Source organism: Podarcis vaucheri, assembly GCF_965113315.1.
Source record: "Podarcis vaucheri genome assembly, chromosome: 2".
Classification (NCBI taxonomy): domain Eukaryota; kingdom Metazoa; phylum Chordata; class Lepidosauria; order Squamata; family Lacertidae; genus Podarcis; species Podarcis vaucheri.
The window spans coordinates 118,215,234-118,231,169 of NC_138760.1; the positions used below are offsets into that span (position 1 = coordinate 118,215,234).

The window sequence follows — 15,936 nt, forward strand, 5'->3', positions numbered from 1 at the left end:
AACCGCCTGAGAAAAGGGGGAGGGCATTGAACCCTCCCACATTTTCAGACCAATCCTGGAACTCTGACACCAAGACCCTGGCATCCCAAATGCAATATAAGTCCCTCATTATGTGTTGAGGAAAGACAGAAACAAAAGACAGACAGAAAGATAGAAAGCAAGCCATGGCTTCAGGCTCTCTCCATGAGTTCCCTGATCAGATTTGCTCCATCTGCAAGCAATGCTTTGACGATCCTGTGACTATTGACTGCGGGCACAATTTCTGCCAAGCCTGTCTCCCCTCGCTGCCTCACTGGGGAGAGCCCAGCAGAGACCCTTCCTGCCTGCTGTGTGGCGAAACCGTCCATCAAAGGAACTTCAAGCCCAACCAGCAACTAGCCAACCTTGTGCAGCTGGTCAGGAAACTTCAGGAGGGGGCGAAAAGAGATGCGGAAAGGAAGGAAGTGAGCAAGAGTCACCAAGAGCCCCTGAGGCTCTCCTGCAAGGAGGATCGAGCCCCCATATGCACCGTGTCCAAATGCAACAAGGAGGACAAAATCCAAGATGTGGTTCCTGCAGAAGTGGCCGCTCAAGGGTCCAAGGTAGGAGATCTCCACGAAGGAAGAGGACAGGGAAATAATTGGGTCTTCTTCCTGGAGGTTCAAGCTGAAGATATCACACACACACACACACACACACACACACACGGACAGCTCAGTTGGTAGAGCATGAGACTCTGAATCTCAAGGTTGTGGGTTCAATCCCCACGTTGGGCAAAAGATCTCTGCATCACAGAGGGTTGGACTAGATGACTCCACAATTCTATGGTATTCCATGTACACTTTTCATAGGGCCATTTGAGCTGCAGGGGAAAACCGAGACTTCTTTTTGTTACTTTGGGGGTCTGGGGGTTAAATTCGAACACCTTTTGTAGGGAGGGAATGTGGCGGTCGAGCGTGGTGGAGGTTTTCCTCTTTTGTCTAACTTCAGAACACCTTGCCATCACTTCTAGGAAAGGTTCAGCCACTGCCACTGGCCATATTTGGGGGAATAGCAGAATAATCTTGGGTACGAGACTAAATGATGGCTAAGCAACCCATGAGCTGATTTTGAGGGCATGCAGTGGGGTGGAGGGGACGGGAGAGGGAGAGTAAGTCTCACTGCATGTGCAGAAATCTGTTGCCCAAGCAGAGATGCTTTCAGCCCATTGTCAGGAACATCCCGAGGGAAAGTTGTTAAAGTCTCCTTGGTGTCCAAAGTGTAGGAACTGATAAAAAGAAGTTCGCAGGCGTGTAACTCCAGGCATGTAGGATGTTGACGTGTGTTTTAATCTGGGTTTTGGCTTATCTTTGATTCTAATTAATTTCTAAATGTTGTAAATAGCTGCTTTTATCTCTCTCCTTTTGCCACTATTATATATTTTTTTTATTTTTGTAAATGACTTTGAGGTTTTATTACAACCAAGCGGGATAGAAACCTTTTGCAATAAATATGGATAAATAACTTAATAAATGCCTAAACCAATCTATCAGCCACCATCCAACACACCCTCAAAATAAAAACAGACCAAAATCACAACATCGCTAAATGCATCAGCAAATCGGGGTCCATATTTGATCTGTTAAATCTGAAGCTGTGTTTCTGACCCCATTTACTATAATGGGGAATTTTAAAATCGCTATAATCTCTCTTCCTTTTCACATAAGTGAGTGAAATATCTGAAGTGAGTTACGTACTAAGCTTTGATCCTAGAACAATAGGCAGGCAGGATCCTAGAATGCTACAACTGATTGGCCTGCAGGAAAAGACCAATCAGGCTCCAGGAGGGAAGCAGAATCAGCCAATCAGACAGGACTTGTTGTGTAAATAACGTACCGTATTTTTCGCTCTATAGGATGCACCCGACCATAGGACGCACCTTGTTTTACAGGGGGAGAACAAGGGGAAAAAAATCTCCCCCTCTCTGCTCAACGCCCCTTCAGCGAAGCGGCAGGAGAAACAGAGCCCCTTCCATTTCTCCTCCTGCTTCGCTGAAGGGGCACCGCGCAGCTCTCTCTCTCTGCTGAAGCCAGGAGAGTCTTGCTCTCCTGGCTTCAGCAAAAGGAACCTGAAGCCTTTGGAGTGCAGCGCGAGGTCCCGCTGTGCTCCAAAGGCTTCAGGCGACTATCCCTGAAGCCTGGAGAGCGAGAGGGGTCGGTGTGCACTGACCCCTCTCGGTCTCTAGGCTTCAGCAAAAGCAACGCGAAGCCTCTAGAGTGCGGAGGGAGCGCTCCCTCTGCGCTTTGGAGGCTTCGCGTTGCTATCGCTGTAGCCAGGGAGCCTGCATTTGCTGCATAGGACGCACACACATTTCCCCTTAATTTTTGGAGGGGGAAAAGTGTTAGGATATTTCCGTTCCACCTTAAAAGGGAACAGGCTCTGTGAGTCACAGAGTCTGCGCATTTCCTGTTCACAGGATGTTTATGTTTTCTGTTGCTTTCATTTTCTCTCTGTGTCAGAGACACTGAAGCAGGCAGTCATGTTTTTCTTTGTTCTGATCAACGCTGAATAAAACTTGTAAATAATACTCTCCTGCGTGCAACTTCTGCTGTGCATTATCTGCTGATAGAGAGTGTGTATCGGCTCTAGAATGTGGCAGGTTATTTTCTGGAGCTCATGTCGCTAATTGCTGATACTGCATGCCTACGGGAGATCGATGGATCGTCCAGCAGCCAACTTTGGGGCCATGGTGGACTTTATCTCCCTGCAGTATCCCAACAAAAAGTGCGTCCGATAGAGCGAAAAATACGGTATATAAAAGCCTGAGGTTTGGGGGGCAATTCAATCACTGTTTTACAAGCTGCAATAAAGAGCATGAAATCACTACCTGACTCTGAATATATTTCAAGGGCTATGTCACATGGAAGATTGAGCAACTTTGTTTTCTCCTGCTCTAGAGGGTAGGATGCAAACCAATGGCTTTAAGTTACAAGAAAGGAGATTCCAACTGAACATTCGGAAAAACTTTCTGACAGCTAGAGCTGTTCAGCAGTGGAGCAGATTCCTACGAGAGGCGGTGGACTCTCCTTCCCTGGAGGTTTATAAGCAGAGGTTGGATGGATGCTTCAGCTGAAAGTCCTGCATTGCAGGGGGTTGGACTAGATGACCCTCAGGGCCCCTTCCAATTCTATGATTGTATGAAATTTGCAGGCAAAGTTGCCCCTCCAGTGGGAGAACAATTCTTTGCCCAAGCAGAAATCCTTGTGCTGATGAAACGATTGCCTTAGTGCTATGTTGGATTCCATGCAATGTATTAGAGGACATGCAAGCCGACTCCACAGAAGTGATCTTTCTGGGCTGTTGGGAGAGCTGTTTTGTAAATTTTGATGAACTGTTTATGTTTTTGCCCAGCTGCTATTTGCGTTTATCTGAATACTGTTTTAAACTCTTTTAAGTCTCTTGGAGACCTCTGTGCAACAAGTGACTAATAATAACAATTTTTCAAATAGTTGTTGTTGTTGTTGAGTCGTTTAGTTGTGTCCGACTCTTCGTGACCCCATGGACCAGAACATGCCAGGCACTTCTGTCTTCCACTGCCTCCCGCAGTTTGGTCATAGTTATTGTCCTACAGCAATTTACGCCAGCGTGGTGTAGTGGTTAAGAGCGGTGGACTTGTAAACTGGTGCACCGGGTTCGCTTCCCCGCTCCTCCACATGCAGCTGCTGGGTGACCTTAGGCCAGTCACACTTCTCTGAAGTCTCTCAGCCCCACTCACCTCACAGAGTGTTTGTTGTGGGGGAGGAAGGGAAAGGAGAATGTGAGCCGCTTTGAGACTCCTTCGGGTAGTGATAAAGCGGGATATCAAATCCAAACTCTTCTAAAACATATCCATTCTGCAGGTAACCCAAGCTGCGCCTCCTAACATCAATGCCACGAAGACCCCAGTTCTGGGCTCACCAACCACAATTGAGGAACAGGAAACCACTTGCTCCATCTGCAGGGAGTATCTTACAGACCCTGTGACCCTGGACTGCGGCCACAACTTCTGCCGGGGGTGCATCACCTGCTATTGTAAGATATTGGAAAATCAGGATGGGGGAGCGTTGAAGTGTCCTCTTTGCAAATCCCGGATCCAGAAGTGGAATTTTCGATCAAATGTGCAGCTGGCAGAAACAGTAGAAGGCCTCAAACTCCTTCCACTGAAATTATATAAGGTAAAGTAAGGTGGGGGGGTCATGCTGGGATCCTCTGTTCCTATTATAGTCAGTGCTGAATTATGAAGGGAAGGGAGGGAATTACCGTATTTTTCACTCTATAAGATGCACCAGACCATAAGACGCACCTAGTTTTTGGAGGAGGAAAACAAGAAAAAAAATATTCTGAATCCCAGAAGCCAGAACAGCAAGAGGGATCTGGCTTCTGGGATAGCCTCTTGCTGTCCTGGCTTCTGGGATAGCCGCGCGCAGCCTCTCCCGGGCAGCGGGATGAAGGCTCCCCCAAGAGTCGCGCTCCCTTTAAAGAGCATGCAGAGCATGTGTGCGGCTCTTGGGGGCTTTTCCCTGAGGAGGGAAAAGCCCCCAAGAGCCGCACACATGCTCCACGCGGCTCTTTAAAGGGAGCGCTGAGCAGAGCCTCCTGCCTGAATTCACTCCATAAGACGCTCACAGATTTCCCCTTACTTTTTAGGAGGGAAAAGGTGCGTCTTATAGAGCGAAAAATACGGTACATATAGAAGACTCCTGATTCAATCCAGGGCTGGATCTACATTGATCTTCTAAACGTGATTGAATATAATGTTCCTTAACGCTTAATGGTAGTTTTCCATTGCTGGCAGCTCACTGCTCTGCAGAGCCCTCTGTTAATGCATTTTAAATATTATAAACGACGAGTGTAGATCCGCCCCGGGTAATCTCAGTCTATAAAATTCTGCCTGAGAGTTTGGAGAGTAATAATAATAATAATAATAATAATAATAATAATAATAATAATAATTTATTAATTATACCCCACTCATCTGGCTGGGTTTCCCCAGCCACTCTGGGCGGCTCCTAACAGAATATTAAAAGCACAATAAAACATCAAACGTCTAGCTTCTACACCTTTTGGATCTGACATTATTTGGCACAGATAATTTGTCCACAGCTACATTTGTCTTGACAGGGATGATGATGATGATGATGATGATTTATACCCCTCCCATCTGGCTGGGTTTCCCCAGCCACCTTCGGCGGCTCCCAAAAGAATATTAAAAGCACAATAAAACATCAAGCATTAAAAACTTCCCTAAACAGGGCTGCTAAATGTCTTCTAAAAGTCTGGTAGTTATTTCCTTGACATCTGGTGGGAGGGTGTTCCACAGGGCAGGCGCCACTACCAAGAAGGCCCTCTGCCTGGTTTCCTGTAACCTCGCTTCTCGCAGGGAGGTTGTTGGCTGTATGGCACAGATTAATGCTCAGGCTCAACAGTGCATCTGCTTCAGATTTGCTCCAGATGAGCCTTAGTAATAATACTAACAATAATAATAATTTTATTATTTATATGCAGTCATCAACATCAACCATTAAAAACTTCCCTGAACAGGGCTGCCTTCAGATGTCTTCCAAAAGTAAAATAATTCTTTGACATCTGATGGGAGGGCTTTCCACAGGGCAAACTAAGATCCCAGGTTCAGTTCCTTCCAATTGGGCTGAGAAAGTGAAATAATTCTATCTAATATCCTACAAACCTGAAGGCAGCTTTTTGCTAGAGGAACAAATAGTTTGATTCAGAATCAGACTGGATCATATAATATGTATCTAACATACTCAGAAAAGGGGTGGGGGTAGGGGGATATGGCAGGCATCCCCAACCTCGGCCCTCCAGATGTTTTGGGACTACAATTCCCATCATCCCTGACCACTGGTCCTGTTAGCTAGGGATCATGGGAGTTGTAGGCCAAAACATCTGGAGGGCTGCAGGATCGGGGATGCCTGGGATATGGTCTTTATTTTCCAAGGAAGGAGTAGGAAGAAACCTCTGCAAATTACTAGATCTTCATGCTTAGATGAGACATAAGGCCTTTTCGGTCTGCTGCGTAGTACAAAGACATGGGGAAGATGAAGCGTCACCACAGCAATGGCCTCTGCCCTCTTAGCTACCCATGATCATGTCAATGTTTCAGACAAACCTACTTAAGGAATCCTACAGGGTGGCCCAAAATCATTTTTTCTGAAAGAATGGAATGACTTGATAGGGTGAACTTTTTCTAAGGAGATCTGTGTTTGGCATCACATGGGCTGCCCTCCTGCCAGAACCAAATTATCGTTACGAGTTTGTCAGTGCCAGACTTCTCTAATCCCAGGATCCGGCAAGTGTTAAAATAGGGATCAGCAACCTTTTTCAGCCGTGGGCCAGTCCCCCATCCCTCAGACCATGTGGTGGGCCAGACTATATTTTGAAAACAGAAAGAACACATTCCTATGCCCCACAAATAACCCAGAGATGCATTTTAAATAAAAGCACAAATTCTACTCATGTAAAAACACCAGGCAGGCCCCACAAATAACCCAGAGATGCTTTTTAAATAAAAGGAAACATTCTACTCATGAAAAACACGCTGATTCTTGGACCATCCGTGGGCCAGACAGTGGCGTAGCGTGGGTTGTCAGCACCTGGGGCAAGGCAAGTAATTTGCGCCCCCTAACCAGTGGATTTGCGCCCCTAACCCTAACCCCCAGATGTTGCGGCCAGTGCAGCCGGTGCGACCGGGCCCCCCTTCCCCCCCCCACGCTACGCCACTCTGCAGCAGTAGCTTCAAAACCCACCTTGCCAGTTCCCAAAGGGCACCATGCACAGCAAAATCCAACGCCTTTCGTTTTTCTCATTTATTTTTATTATTACTATGTATCTTTAAAAGATAAACATTCAGCGTAACAAAGAACTTAAACCGGAAGCCTTTCTTTAGCACACACACACACCCTTAGGGGGATGATCCACCACTCATTTACTCGTGAGCAAGCCCGCCAAACTTGCTGACGTGAATAAAACCGAAAGCCTCTTAACCCGCTGGCGAGAGGCTTAGCCGGGCCTCGCCCACCCACCGGCTTCCTCTCAGAGGTTTTTGGGGAGCGCAGGGCGCGGCGAGGCCCGTGGCACTTCGGGGTGCGGAGGCTGCCCGTGCCGGCCAGGCGTCGGTGGCGGCGTCGGCGCTGCTGCAGCGGCTGCTCCTCCTGCGAGCAGTGAGTGGAGCGCAGCCGCAGCGGCGGTGGAGGGCGCGCGCGCGCTAGGGCGCAAGGCTGGCGGTGGCTGCGGGGAGCCCGGCGGAGGAAGGAACTTGTCCCTTCCCTCTGGACTCGCGCCCCCCCAGATGTTGCGCCCGGTGCGGCCAGCACCCTTGGCACCCCCCACGCTACGCCACTGGGGCCAGATGGAGATGGAGATTGGGCCACATCCAGCCCCCGGGCCTTAGGTTGCCTACCTGTGTTAAAATCTAACCAAGGTTTCTAATTTTTGTAATAGCCATGCGAGTCTCCGGGGGGAGGTGTAAGGAGAACAAAGGAAGGGGAGATGGCAAATGCCCCTCCCTCAACTCACAGATAGTTGTACATATGTGTAAACAAACCACATATCATAAAGGCACCACAGTCTCTGCTGTGCCTCATTCCCAAAAGGAAACACAAACCCTGATGAGAAAGCACCCGGAACCCCGGGAATCTCTCGCCGCTTGGAGACTTGGGTGGCACACAATGTTATTTTCAATCTGTGCAGGAAATAACCCAGAGCCAGCTGAAGTCTTTGGAGAAAGAAAAGCAAAACCTTGTCAATCAGAAACAGACCGAAGAAGAGGAAAAGGAGAAATGTCTGGTAGGTTTTTTTCATTCAAGATCTTTGCAAGCCAAGGTTGTGCGTAGACAACAGACTCGCAGCCAAGGCAGGGATCATGGAGCAAACCTGAGCCCCAGAAAGCCTGTCGCTTTAAAACTGCCTCGCACTTGGCCAGACCAGAGGCTATTCCACAAAGCCCTCTAAATCATGTACATAAAAGGTGAAGGTAAAGGACCCCTAAGGGTGGCGCTGTGGGTTAAACCACAAAGCCTAGGACTTGTTGATCAGAAGGTCGGCGGTTCGAATTCCTGCGACGGGGTGAGCTCCCGTTGCTCGGTCCCTGCTCCTGCCCACCTAGCAGTTCGAAAGCACGTCAAAGTGCAAGTAGATAAATAGATACCACTCCAGTGGAAAGGTAAATGCCGTTTCCGTGCGCTGCTCTGGTTTGCCAGAAGCGGCTTAGTCATGCTGGCCACATGACCTGGAAGCTGTACGCCAGCTCCCTTGGCCAATAAAGCAAGATGAGCAACCCCAAAGAAGGCCACAACTGGACCTAATGGTCACGGGTCCCTTTACCTTCAGTTAAGTCCAGTCGCGAACAACTCTGGGGTTGTGGCGCTCATCTCGCTTTACAGGCTGAAGGAGCCGGTGTTTGTCCACTTCCGCAGTCAGTTTTTCCATGTCATGTGGCCAGCATGACTAAGCCACTTCTGGAGAAAACAGAGCAGTGCACGGAAACACCATTTACCTTCCCGCCGGAGTGGTACCTATTTATCTACTTGCACTTGCTTTCAAATTGCTAGCATAGCATCCTTTAAACCCACAGGCTGGTATGGCAGGAAAGGCTAGAACTTTCCTACTTCCTACTTTCCTAACATTTCGGAACTAATCGCTTCTTTCCTTAGCCATTCCTTGCCCTGTGTGCAGCCTGAAAGTAGCTGCATGTGTGTGCAGTCATGGGTCAGCTGGATGTGTGTAAATGGGGGATTGCCAGTACTGGATGTGTGTTGTGTTACCTGTGCATTTTGCACGTCTGATATGTGGAGTGGATTTATGTGTATGTGTGGAGGACGGGGGGGGGGGGTTTCCATGTTTGTTCCAGGTGCATTTGTGACACCTGTGTGGACGTTCTTTCCTCAGAAACAGTTAAACAAAGAAAAGCAGAAAATCAAAGACGCCTTTGAGAAGATGCAAAATTCTCTGGAGGAAAAAGAGAGTTCCTCACTGGCTCGCCTGAGAAACCTAGAAAAGGAGATTAAGAAGAAGGTGGCGGAAAATGGCAACAGACTCTCGGAGGACATTTCTTACCTCACGAAATTGATCGCTGAGCTGGAGGAGAAGTGTGAGCAGCCCCCACAGTTGTTTCTTCAGGTGAGATGGAGTCAATGTCACCTGAAAGTGACATTTGGTTTTCAGTAGAGAAAACAGGGCAAATCAGTCCTCCTGGTAACACAAATATGAGACAGACTTCTCTATATCTTTCTCTTTCAGGACATCGAAAGTACCTTGCTCAGGTATGCAGCTCCTTCTCCTGCCATTACTGACTCTTAAAAATAAATAAATCCCTGTTTATTCCCCAGAAAGTCTTGATGCAGCTAACAGTAGCAAAAGCAGAATAAACAAACATTATAATGTCCATAGGCTGCAGGGCAAGGTGAGCAATAACTGGCTTATCTTCTTCTTTTCTGTTACACAGTTTTTAGTCTAGATTCTACACCCTTTGGATCTGACATTATTTGGCACAGATAATTTGTCCACAGCTACATTTGTCTTGACAGGGATGATGATGATGATGATTTATACCCCGCCCACCTGGCTGGGTTTCCCTAGCCACCTTCGGCGGCTCCCAAAAGAATATTAAAAGCACAATAAAACATCAAACATTAAAAACTTCCCAAAACAGAGCTGCCTTCAGATGTCTTCTAAAAGTCAGATAGTTGTTTATTTCCTTGACATCTGATGGGAGGGCGTTCCACAGGGCAGGTGCCACTACCGAGAATACCCTCTGCCTAGTTCCCTATAGCTTCACTTCTCGCAGTGAGGGAACCGCCAGAGGACCCTGAGAGCTGGACCTCAGTGTCCGGGCTGAACGATGGGGGTGGAGATGCTCTTTCAGGTATACTGGGCCGAGGCCGTTTAGGGCTTCAAAGGTCAGCACCAACACTTTGAATTGTGCTTGGAAACATACTGGGAGCCAATGTAGGTCTTTCAGGACCAGTGTTATATGGTCTCAGCGGCCAGTCTAGCTGCCACATTCTGGATTAGTTGTAGTTTCCGGGTCACCTTCAAAGGGATGAAGCACGTTCTTGTGTGAGCCCAAGAAGCCCCTCTATATAGAACTGTTAAGTTGTGGGTGAACATATCAGACGACACAGCGATTCTTCAAACAGCTCTTGTTTATTCACAGGCCAGGACAGAACTGAACTGTCAGCCTGCTTATATAGAGCTCCAGTACAATGTAACTGTAACAATTTTCTAAAACTATCCAATCACTGAATGTCACTTTCGATCCCTTATTTACATAACTATCTACAGTATCTCCCTGCTGGTCGAGGGTGAGAACTTCAGTACATAACAAGAACCAGGCTGTAGACCCCTCCAGTCCTCTCTCTCTACTTCCCCCAAAAGTGCTGGCTGCGTAAAAACGACAGGTGCCACGCATTGAATCTATAAAGCATTAGAGGAATTACCATTCTTTAACCTTTCTTTTTGCAAAACCATCTTTCCGTCCCAGGTACAGGGAGAAACGAGCGGAGCATTCAGCAGACCTTTCCACCTGGTTGGAGGAGAGACTCAAGATCTGTTGTCAGAAAAATTCCACACTAGTAAACGCTATGGTGAAATGTGCAGGTATTTGGGGCAGCTCGGGAGTCGGGTGGGGGGAGGGAGAGAGAGAGGTTGAGCTCTCAAAGATATAACTGTGGAGGAAAGCGATCTAGGGCCCGGGGTGGAATATGCAATGGAAACATCCACCCGGCTGTGAAAAAGGCAAAATTCCTTGCCAGCGAAAGGCATAGAAACAAAAACATTGCGATGCCTTTCTGCAAATCGATGGTGCAAACCTGGGAGATTCTGGAGAGGCCTAGCAACTGTATCTTGGAAGATTGCAGTAGAGCTGGAAACATTGCAGTAAATATGATTCCCCCCCCAAAAAAAAAAATGAAATCTACATTATTTATTACATATTGATAAGCTCTTTGAGCGAATTTGTCATTTTTAAACATAACATTTCCTTCCTTCTCCCACCTCCTCAAACAGATTCTCTGGAGGAAGCACTGAAGAAAGGTAATTTTGGGGAGACAGAATACCAAGGGATATTTTGATGGGATAAGTTGCCAGTGGGCCCGTCTGCTGACCACAGAAAGTCACCCACTTTAAAACTGTAGCACATCTAATGTAATTCTAATTTATGTGATGCTCTTAATCGAGGTCAAGTTGACATATTGCTATTTTGTACATTGCTGCTGCTTCTTGCTTGCTTGTGAGTCACACAAAGCAATAATCAGCCTAAAAAAGCAAAACAACCCATGAAATACAGTACCTCATTTTTATATTTCAGAAGGTTTGAATAAATTTCTCACTCACACTACAGCGCCTCTGGAGCAAAAACTGGAGAAAGGTAATATTATGGAACTAAATGAGAACTAAATCTTGGTGGGAGATGGTGCTTGGAAAAGAGTCAAGGAGCAGAACTGGTTTTATTCTGGGAATAAATTCAGTAAATTGAGTGAATAATAATTGTTTCTTAACTGTGCCTGACATGCCATCCAAAAGTTAATTCATTCAGCATAGCCCTATATTTAAATGCCGATCTTAATCAGGGAAGTACTGTAACAAGGCTTTTTTTAAAAGAAGCAACCGCTGAAACATGTATGATGATTGTTTTATTCTATTGCTTCTTAAACAAGAACTGAACAAAAGTAAGTTCTGGAAGAATTAGATGGAAACACAAGCCCTCCAATGAAAATAAGGACACCCAATGACACATAAAACATTAACCATAGTCGCTGAGAGCATGTCATTCAAATAAAAACTACCAAGTCTAACAAATGAGTAATTATTATTATTATTATTATTATTAATTGTTGTTGTTGTTGTTAATTGAATTTATATACCGCCCTATACCTGGAGGTCTCAGGGTGGTTCACAAAAAAGATCTCAATATATAAAATCAAAATAAAAAGAATAACCCAATAATGCCCTACCCCAAAAAAGAGCTACATTTTAAAAGGGCATAGGATGTTGATGAAGTCAACCAAAGGCCTAGTTAAAAAGGAAGATTTTTGCCTGGCACCTAAAGGTGTATAATGAAGGCATTTGCCGAACTTCCCCAGGGAGAGCATTCCACAGATGGGGAGCCACTGCAGAGAAGGCCCCGTTCTCGTGTGACCCCCCTCCAAACCTCTTGAAGAGGAGGCACACGAAGGAGGGCCTCAGAAGATGATCTCAGGGTCTGGGTAGGTTCTTATGGAAAGAGGCGGTCCTTGAGGTATTGCGGTCCTGAGCCATTTAAGGCTTTATAGGTCGAAACCAGCACTTTGAATTGGGCCTGGAAACTAATTGGTAGCCAGTGAAATCAGACCAGGATTGGTGTAATATGCTCAGACCGTTTTGCTCGAGCAACCTGGCCGCTGAATTCTGCACTAGCTGTAGTTTTCAAACAGTCTTCAGAGTCATCTCTACATATAGCTTTCAACCGCCCCTTATTTGGCGGGAAACTCCCTTATCCCAGCGCCGTGTCCCGCTGCTGTCCCTTATTGATGATGTCCCTTAAATTTCCTGGGTTTCATGCTCGCCCGGCTCGGGAGGGAAGCAGCGGCTCTGGGTCCTCCACTGTGAGAGAGCGTGCGCAAGGAGTTGCATCGGCCCTTCCCTACCCGAGAGAGAGGGGGTGAGGGAGAGAGACTCTCACCCACGCCTCCCACAAGCCTGGAGGCGGCAGCGGTGGCAGCAGCTGAGGAGGCGGCCTGAGGGAGGAGGAAGAGGAGGGGATGGGGAGGCACGCAGAAGGGCGGCACTTCAGCGGCCGCCGCAGCGCCGCAACCGCCTCATACCGGATTGACAGAATCTGTCAATCCTACTCTTTACAATAGCAAAATCCCTTATTTTTATTTTTTCATTCTCTTTTTTTTAATAAAATTTTTTATTGGTTTTTCACAGTTTTTATAAACACAAACAATACACAATACAAACAAACAAACAAACGCACAAACAAACATGTATAATTTCATATCCCTTTTTCTTAAACCTTACTTCCCCGACTTCCCCATACCTCCCCTTTCTACATCCCAATTTCCAAAATTATTTCAGCAAATCCTAACACTAATCCCTTATTTTGGCTGCTGATCCCTTATTTTCGAGGCTGCTGGTCCCTTATTTTCAAATCTGTAAGTTGACAGCTATGATGTAAATATGTCTCTGACTGGAAATGGGTAGAAACCATAGCTAAAGGTGGTGTTCCCAGGTGAAGCAGACCCGAAGGGATCGTTCCTTCTCATCTGCTTAGGAGTGTACACTTACTCGCCGGGAGATTTAAGCCCATGTTTATTTTCCCTTTCTCTGTGTGCCCTTCAGTGAGCGTGACTCTGGATCCTCTCACGGCACACCCTCTGCTCGCGCTGTCTGACGATCTGAAGAGCGTGAAGGTTGGGGACGTGCCTGACGACCAGGCTGAGGACACGGTCGAATTGCTCTCCATACCCTACGTGCTGGGCCGCGAGAAGTTCACGTCCGGGAGACATTGGTGGGAGGCCGAGCTAGATTTAAATGAAGAAGACAAGGAATACATGGATCAGGAGTGCTTGTGGATCGTAGGAGCAGCAAGAGAGTCCTTCCAGGGAAATAAAGGTTTCAACCTGAGCCCTAAAGCTGGGGTCTGGGCTGTGGGGGTGAGCCCCTTTTCCAAAAAGCTCACTGCTTTCACTTCCCGCAAGCCAAGCCATTCGCACTTGGCACATCAGGTGAGGAAGATCCGAGTATCCCTGGATTACAAAGCACGCCAGGTGGAGTTTTTTGATGCCGATACAGATGCCTCCATTTTCACTTTTTCTGCAGCTTCGTTCGCTGGGGAGGCCATTCGTCCCTTTTTTTGTCTGGGGGGAGAAGGACTTGAATTGAAGTGTGGAAACTGAGCAGAATATTCACCAGCCCTGGTCTTACCCTGAAAACAGATAGCTAGCGGAAGCTTTCCTTCTAGTGCAAATAGCAGCTGGTGAGGGGTGTATTGGGGCTGTGCTAATGGAAGCTTTGCTTCTGGTGCAAATAGCAATTGTGGGGGGGGGTGTATTAGGGCTGTGCTAATGGAAGCTTTGCTTCTGGTGCAAATAGCAATTGTGGGGGGGGTGTATTAGGGCTGTGCTAATGGAAGCTTTGCTTCTGGTGCAAATAGCAATTGGGGGGGTGTATTAGGGCTGTGCTAATGGAAGCTTTGCTTCTGGTGCAAATAGCAATTGTGGGGGGGTGTATTAGGGCTGTGCTAATGGAAGCTTTCCTTCTGGTGCAAATAGCAATTGTGGGGGGGGTGTATTAGGGCTGTGCTAATGGAAGCTTTGCTTCTGGTGCAAATAGCAATTGTGTGGGGGGGTGTATTAGGGCTGTGCTAATGGAAGCTTTCCTTCTGGTGCAAATAGCAATTGTGGGGGGTGTATTAGGGCTGTGCTAATGGAAGCTTTGCTTCTGGTGCAAATAGCAATTGTGGGGGGGTGCATTAGGGCTGTGCTAATGGAAGCTTTCCTTCTGGTGCAAATAGCAATTGTGGGGGGGTGCATTAGGGCTGTGCTAATGGAAGCTTTCCTTCTGGTGCAAATAGCAATTGTGGGGGGTGTATTAGGGCTGTGCTAATGGAAGCTTTCCTTCTGGTGCAAATAGCAGCTGGTGAGGGGTGTATTAGGGCTGTGCTAATGGAAGCTTTCCTTCTAGTGCAAATAGCAATTGTGGGGGGGTATTAGGGCTGTGCTAATGGAATCTTTCCTTCTGGTGCAAATAGCAATTGTGGGGGGGGTGTATTAGGGCTGTGCTAATGGAAGCTTTCCTTCTGGTGCAAATAGCAATTGTGGGGGGGTATTAGGGCTGTGCTAATGGAATCTTTCCTTCTGGTGCAAATAGCAATTGTGGGGGGGGTGTATTAGGGCTGTGCTAATGGAAGCTTTCCTTCTGGTGCAAATAGCAATTGTGGGGGGGGGTATTAGGGCTGTGCTAATGGAATCTTTCCTTCTGGTGCAAATAGCAATTGTGGGGGGGTGTATTAGGGCTGTGCTAATGGAAGCTTTCCTTCTAGTGCAAATAGCAATTGTGGGAGTGTGTATTAGGGTTCTGCTGAGACCCCACTGATCTGCCTCGTGGTCCCTGGGTCTGCACATCACCCACGTGTGGACAGGGATGTCCCACCCCCTGCCTTGTTCTGGGCTTTGCATCCCAATCCAGGGCTTTCTGAACCTGACTCGGTTGATGCCCGGATTCCCCCCCCCAAAAAAAAAAATCAGCCTGATTCAGTTTGGGACTCAGCCAAATGCACTCTGCAGCCCTAGTAGGTACAGGAGGAGAAATTACCGGTAGGTTTGATTTAATGCAAAAATATCAAATTTACACTCCCCATAACAATGTGTGAACCAAAGCCTAGCTATCCTTCAAAATCCACACTTCTCAGAATATTGCTATGCAGAATTTAGTACAGTGGTGCCTCGCAAGACAAAAAGAATCCGTTCCGCGAGTCTCTTCGTCTTGCGGTTTTTTCGTCTTGCGAAGCAAGCCCATTAGCGGCTTAGCGGCTTAGCGCTATTAGCAGCTTAGCGGGCCTACCGGATCAGCTGATAAGCGGCTTAGCGGATCAGCTGATTAGCGGTTTAGCAGATCAGCTGTTAAGCGGCTTAGCGGATCAGCTGATAAGCGGCTTAGTGGATCAGCTGATAAGCGGCTTAGTGGATCAGCTGTTAAGCGGCTTAGCGGCTTAGGATCAGCTGGTAAGCGGCTTAGCGGCTTGGGGAAAAGGGGGGGAACCCTGCAGGAACTCGCAAGACATTTTCGTCTTGCGAAGCAAGCCCATAGGAAATTCGTTTTGCGAAGCACCTCCAAAACGGAAAACCCTTTCGTCTAGCGGGTCTTCCGTCTTGCGAGGCATTCGTCTTGCGGGGCACCACTGTAGTCTTCTAGCCAGATAATATGTACATTAGGGGGAAT

At 47.3% G+C, this 15,936-nt stretch overlaps 1 protein-coding gene across 2 annotated transcripts; it reads left to right on the top strand.

The window, feature by feature from the left end:
- The first annotated feature begins 133 nt into the window (after nucleotides 1-133).
- On the top strand, nucleotides 134-15,424 carry LOC309524793 (zinc finger protein RFP-like). Of its 2 annotated transcripts, XR_014216022.1 has the most exons (10): nucleotides 134-581; nucleotides 3,858-4,172; nucleotides 7,705-7,800; nucleotides 8,902-9,132; nucleotides 9,253-9,275; nucleotides 10,502-10,611; nucleotides 11,020-11,046; nucleotides 11,321-11,380; nucleotides 13,336-14,581; nucleotides 15,059-15,424. XR_014216022.1 is itself a non-coding variant. In XM_082209836.1 (9 exons), exons 1-9 carry the CDS (start codon nucleotides 165-167, stop codon nucleotides 13,890-13,892), a joined length of 1,836 nt encoding a protein of 611 aa, XP_082065962.1. In that variant the 5' UTR covers nucleotides 134-164; the 3' UTR covers nucleotides 13,893-15,424. The 2 variants fall into 2 exon arrangements, 1 of the variants encoding a protein (XP_082065962.1); XM_082209836.1 differs by having other exon boundaries at nucleotides 13,336-15,424.
- Nucleotides 15,425-15,936: the final 512 nt, after the last annotated feature.

Bases quoted from the DNA above. Each gene is read 5' to 3' on its own strand.
- LOC309524793 (XM_082209836.1), top strand. From the start codon at position 165: ATGGCTTCAGGCTCTCTCCATGAGTTCCCTGATCAGATTTGCTCCATC. The intron at 10,612-11,019 runs GTATTTGGGGCA...CTCCTCAAACAG, and splicing joins CGCTATGGTGAAATGTGCAG to ATTCTCTGGAGGAAGCACTG. The intron at 11,047-11,320 runs GTAATTTTGGGG...TTTATATTTCAG, and splicing joins GGAGGAAGCACTGAAGAAAG to AAGGTTTGAATAAATTTCTC.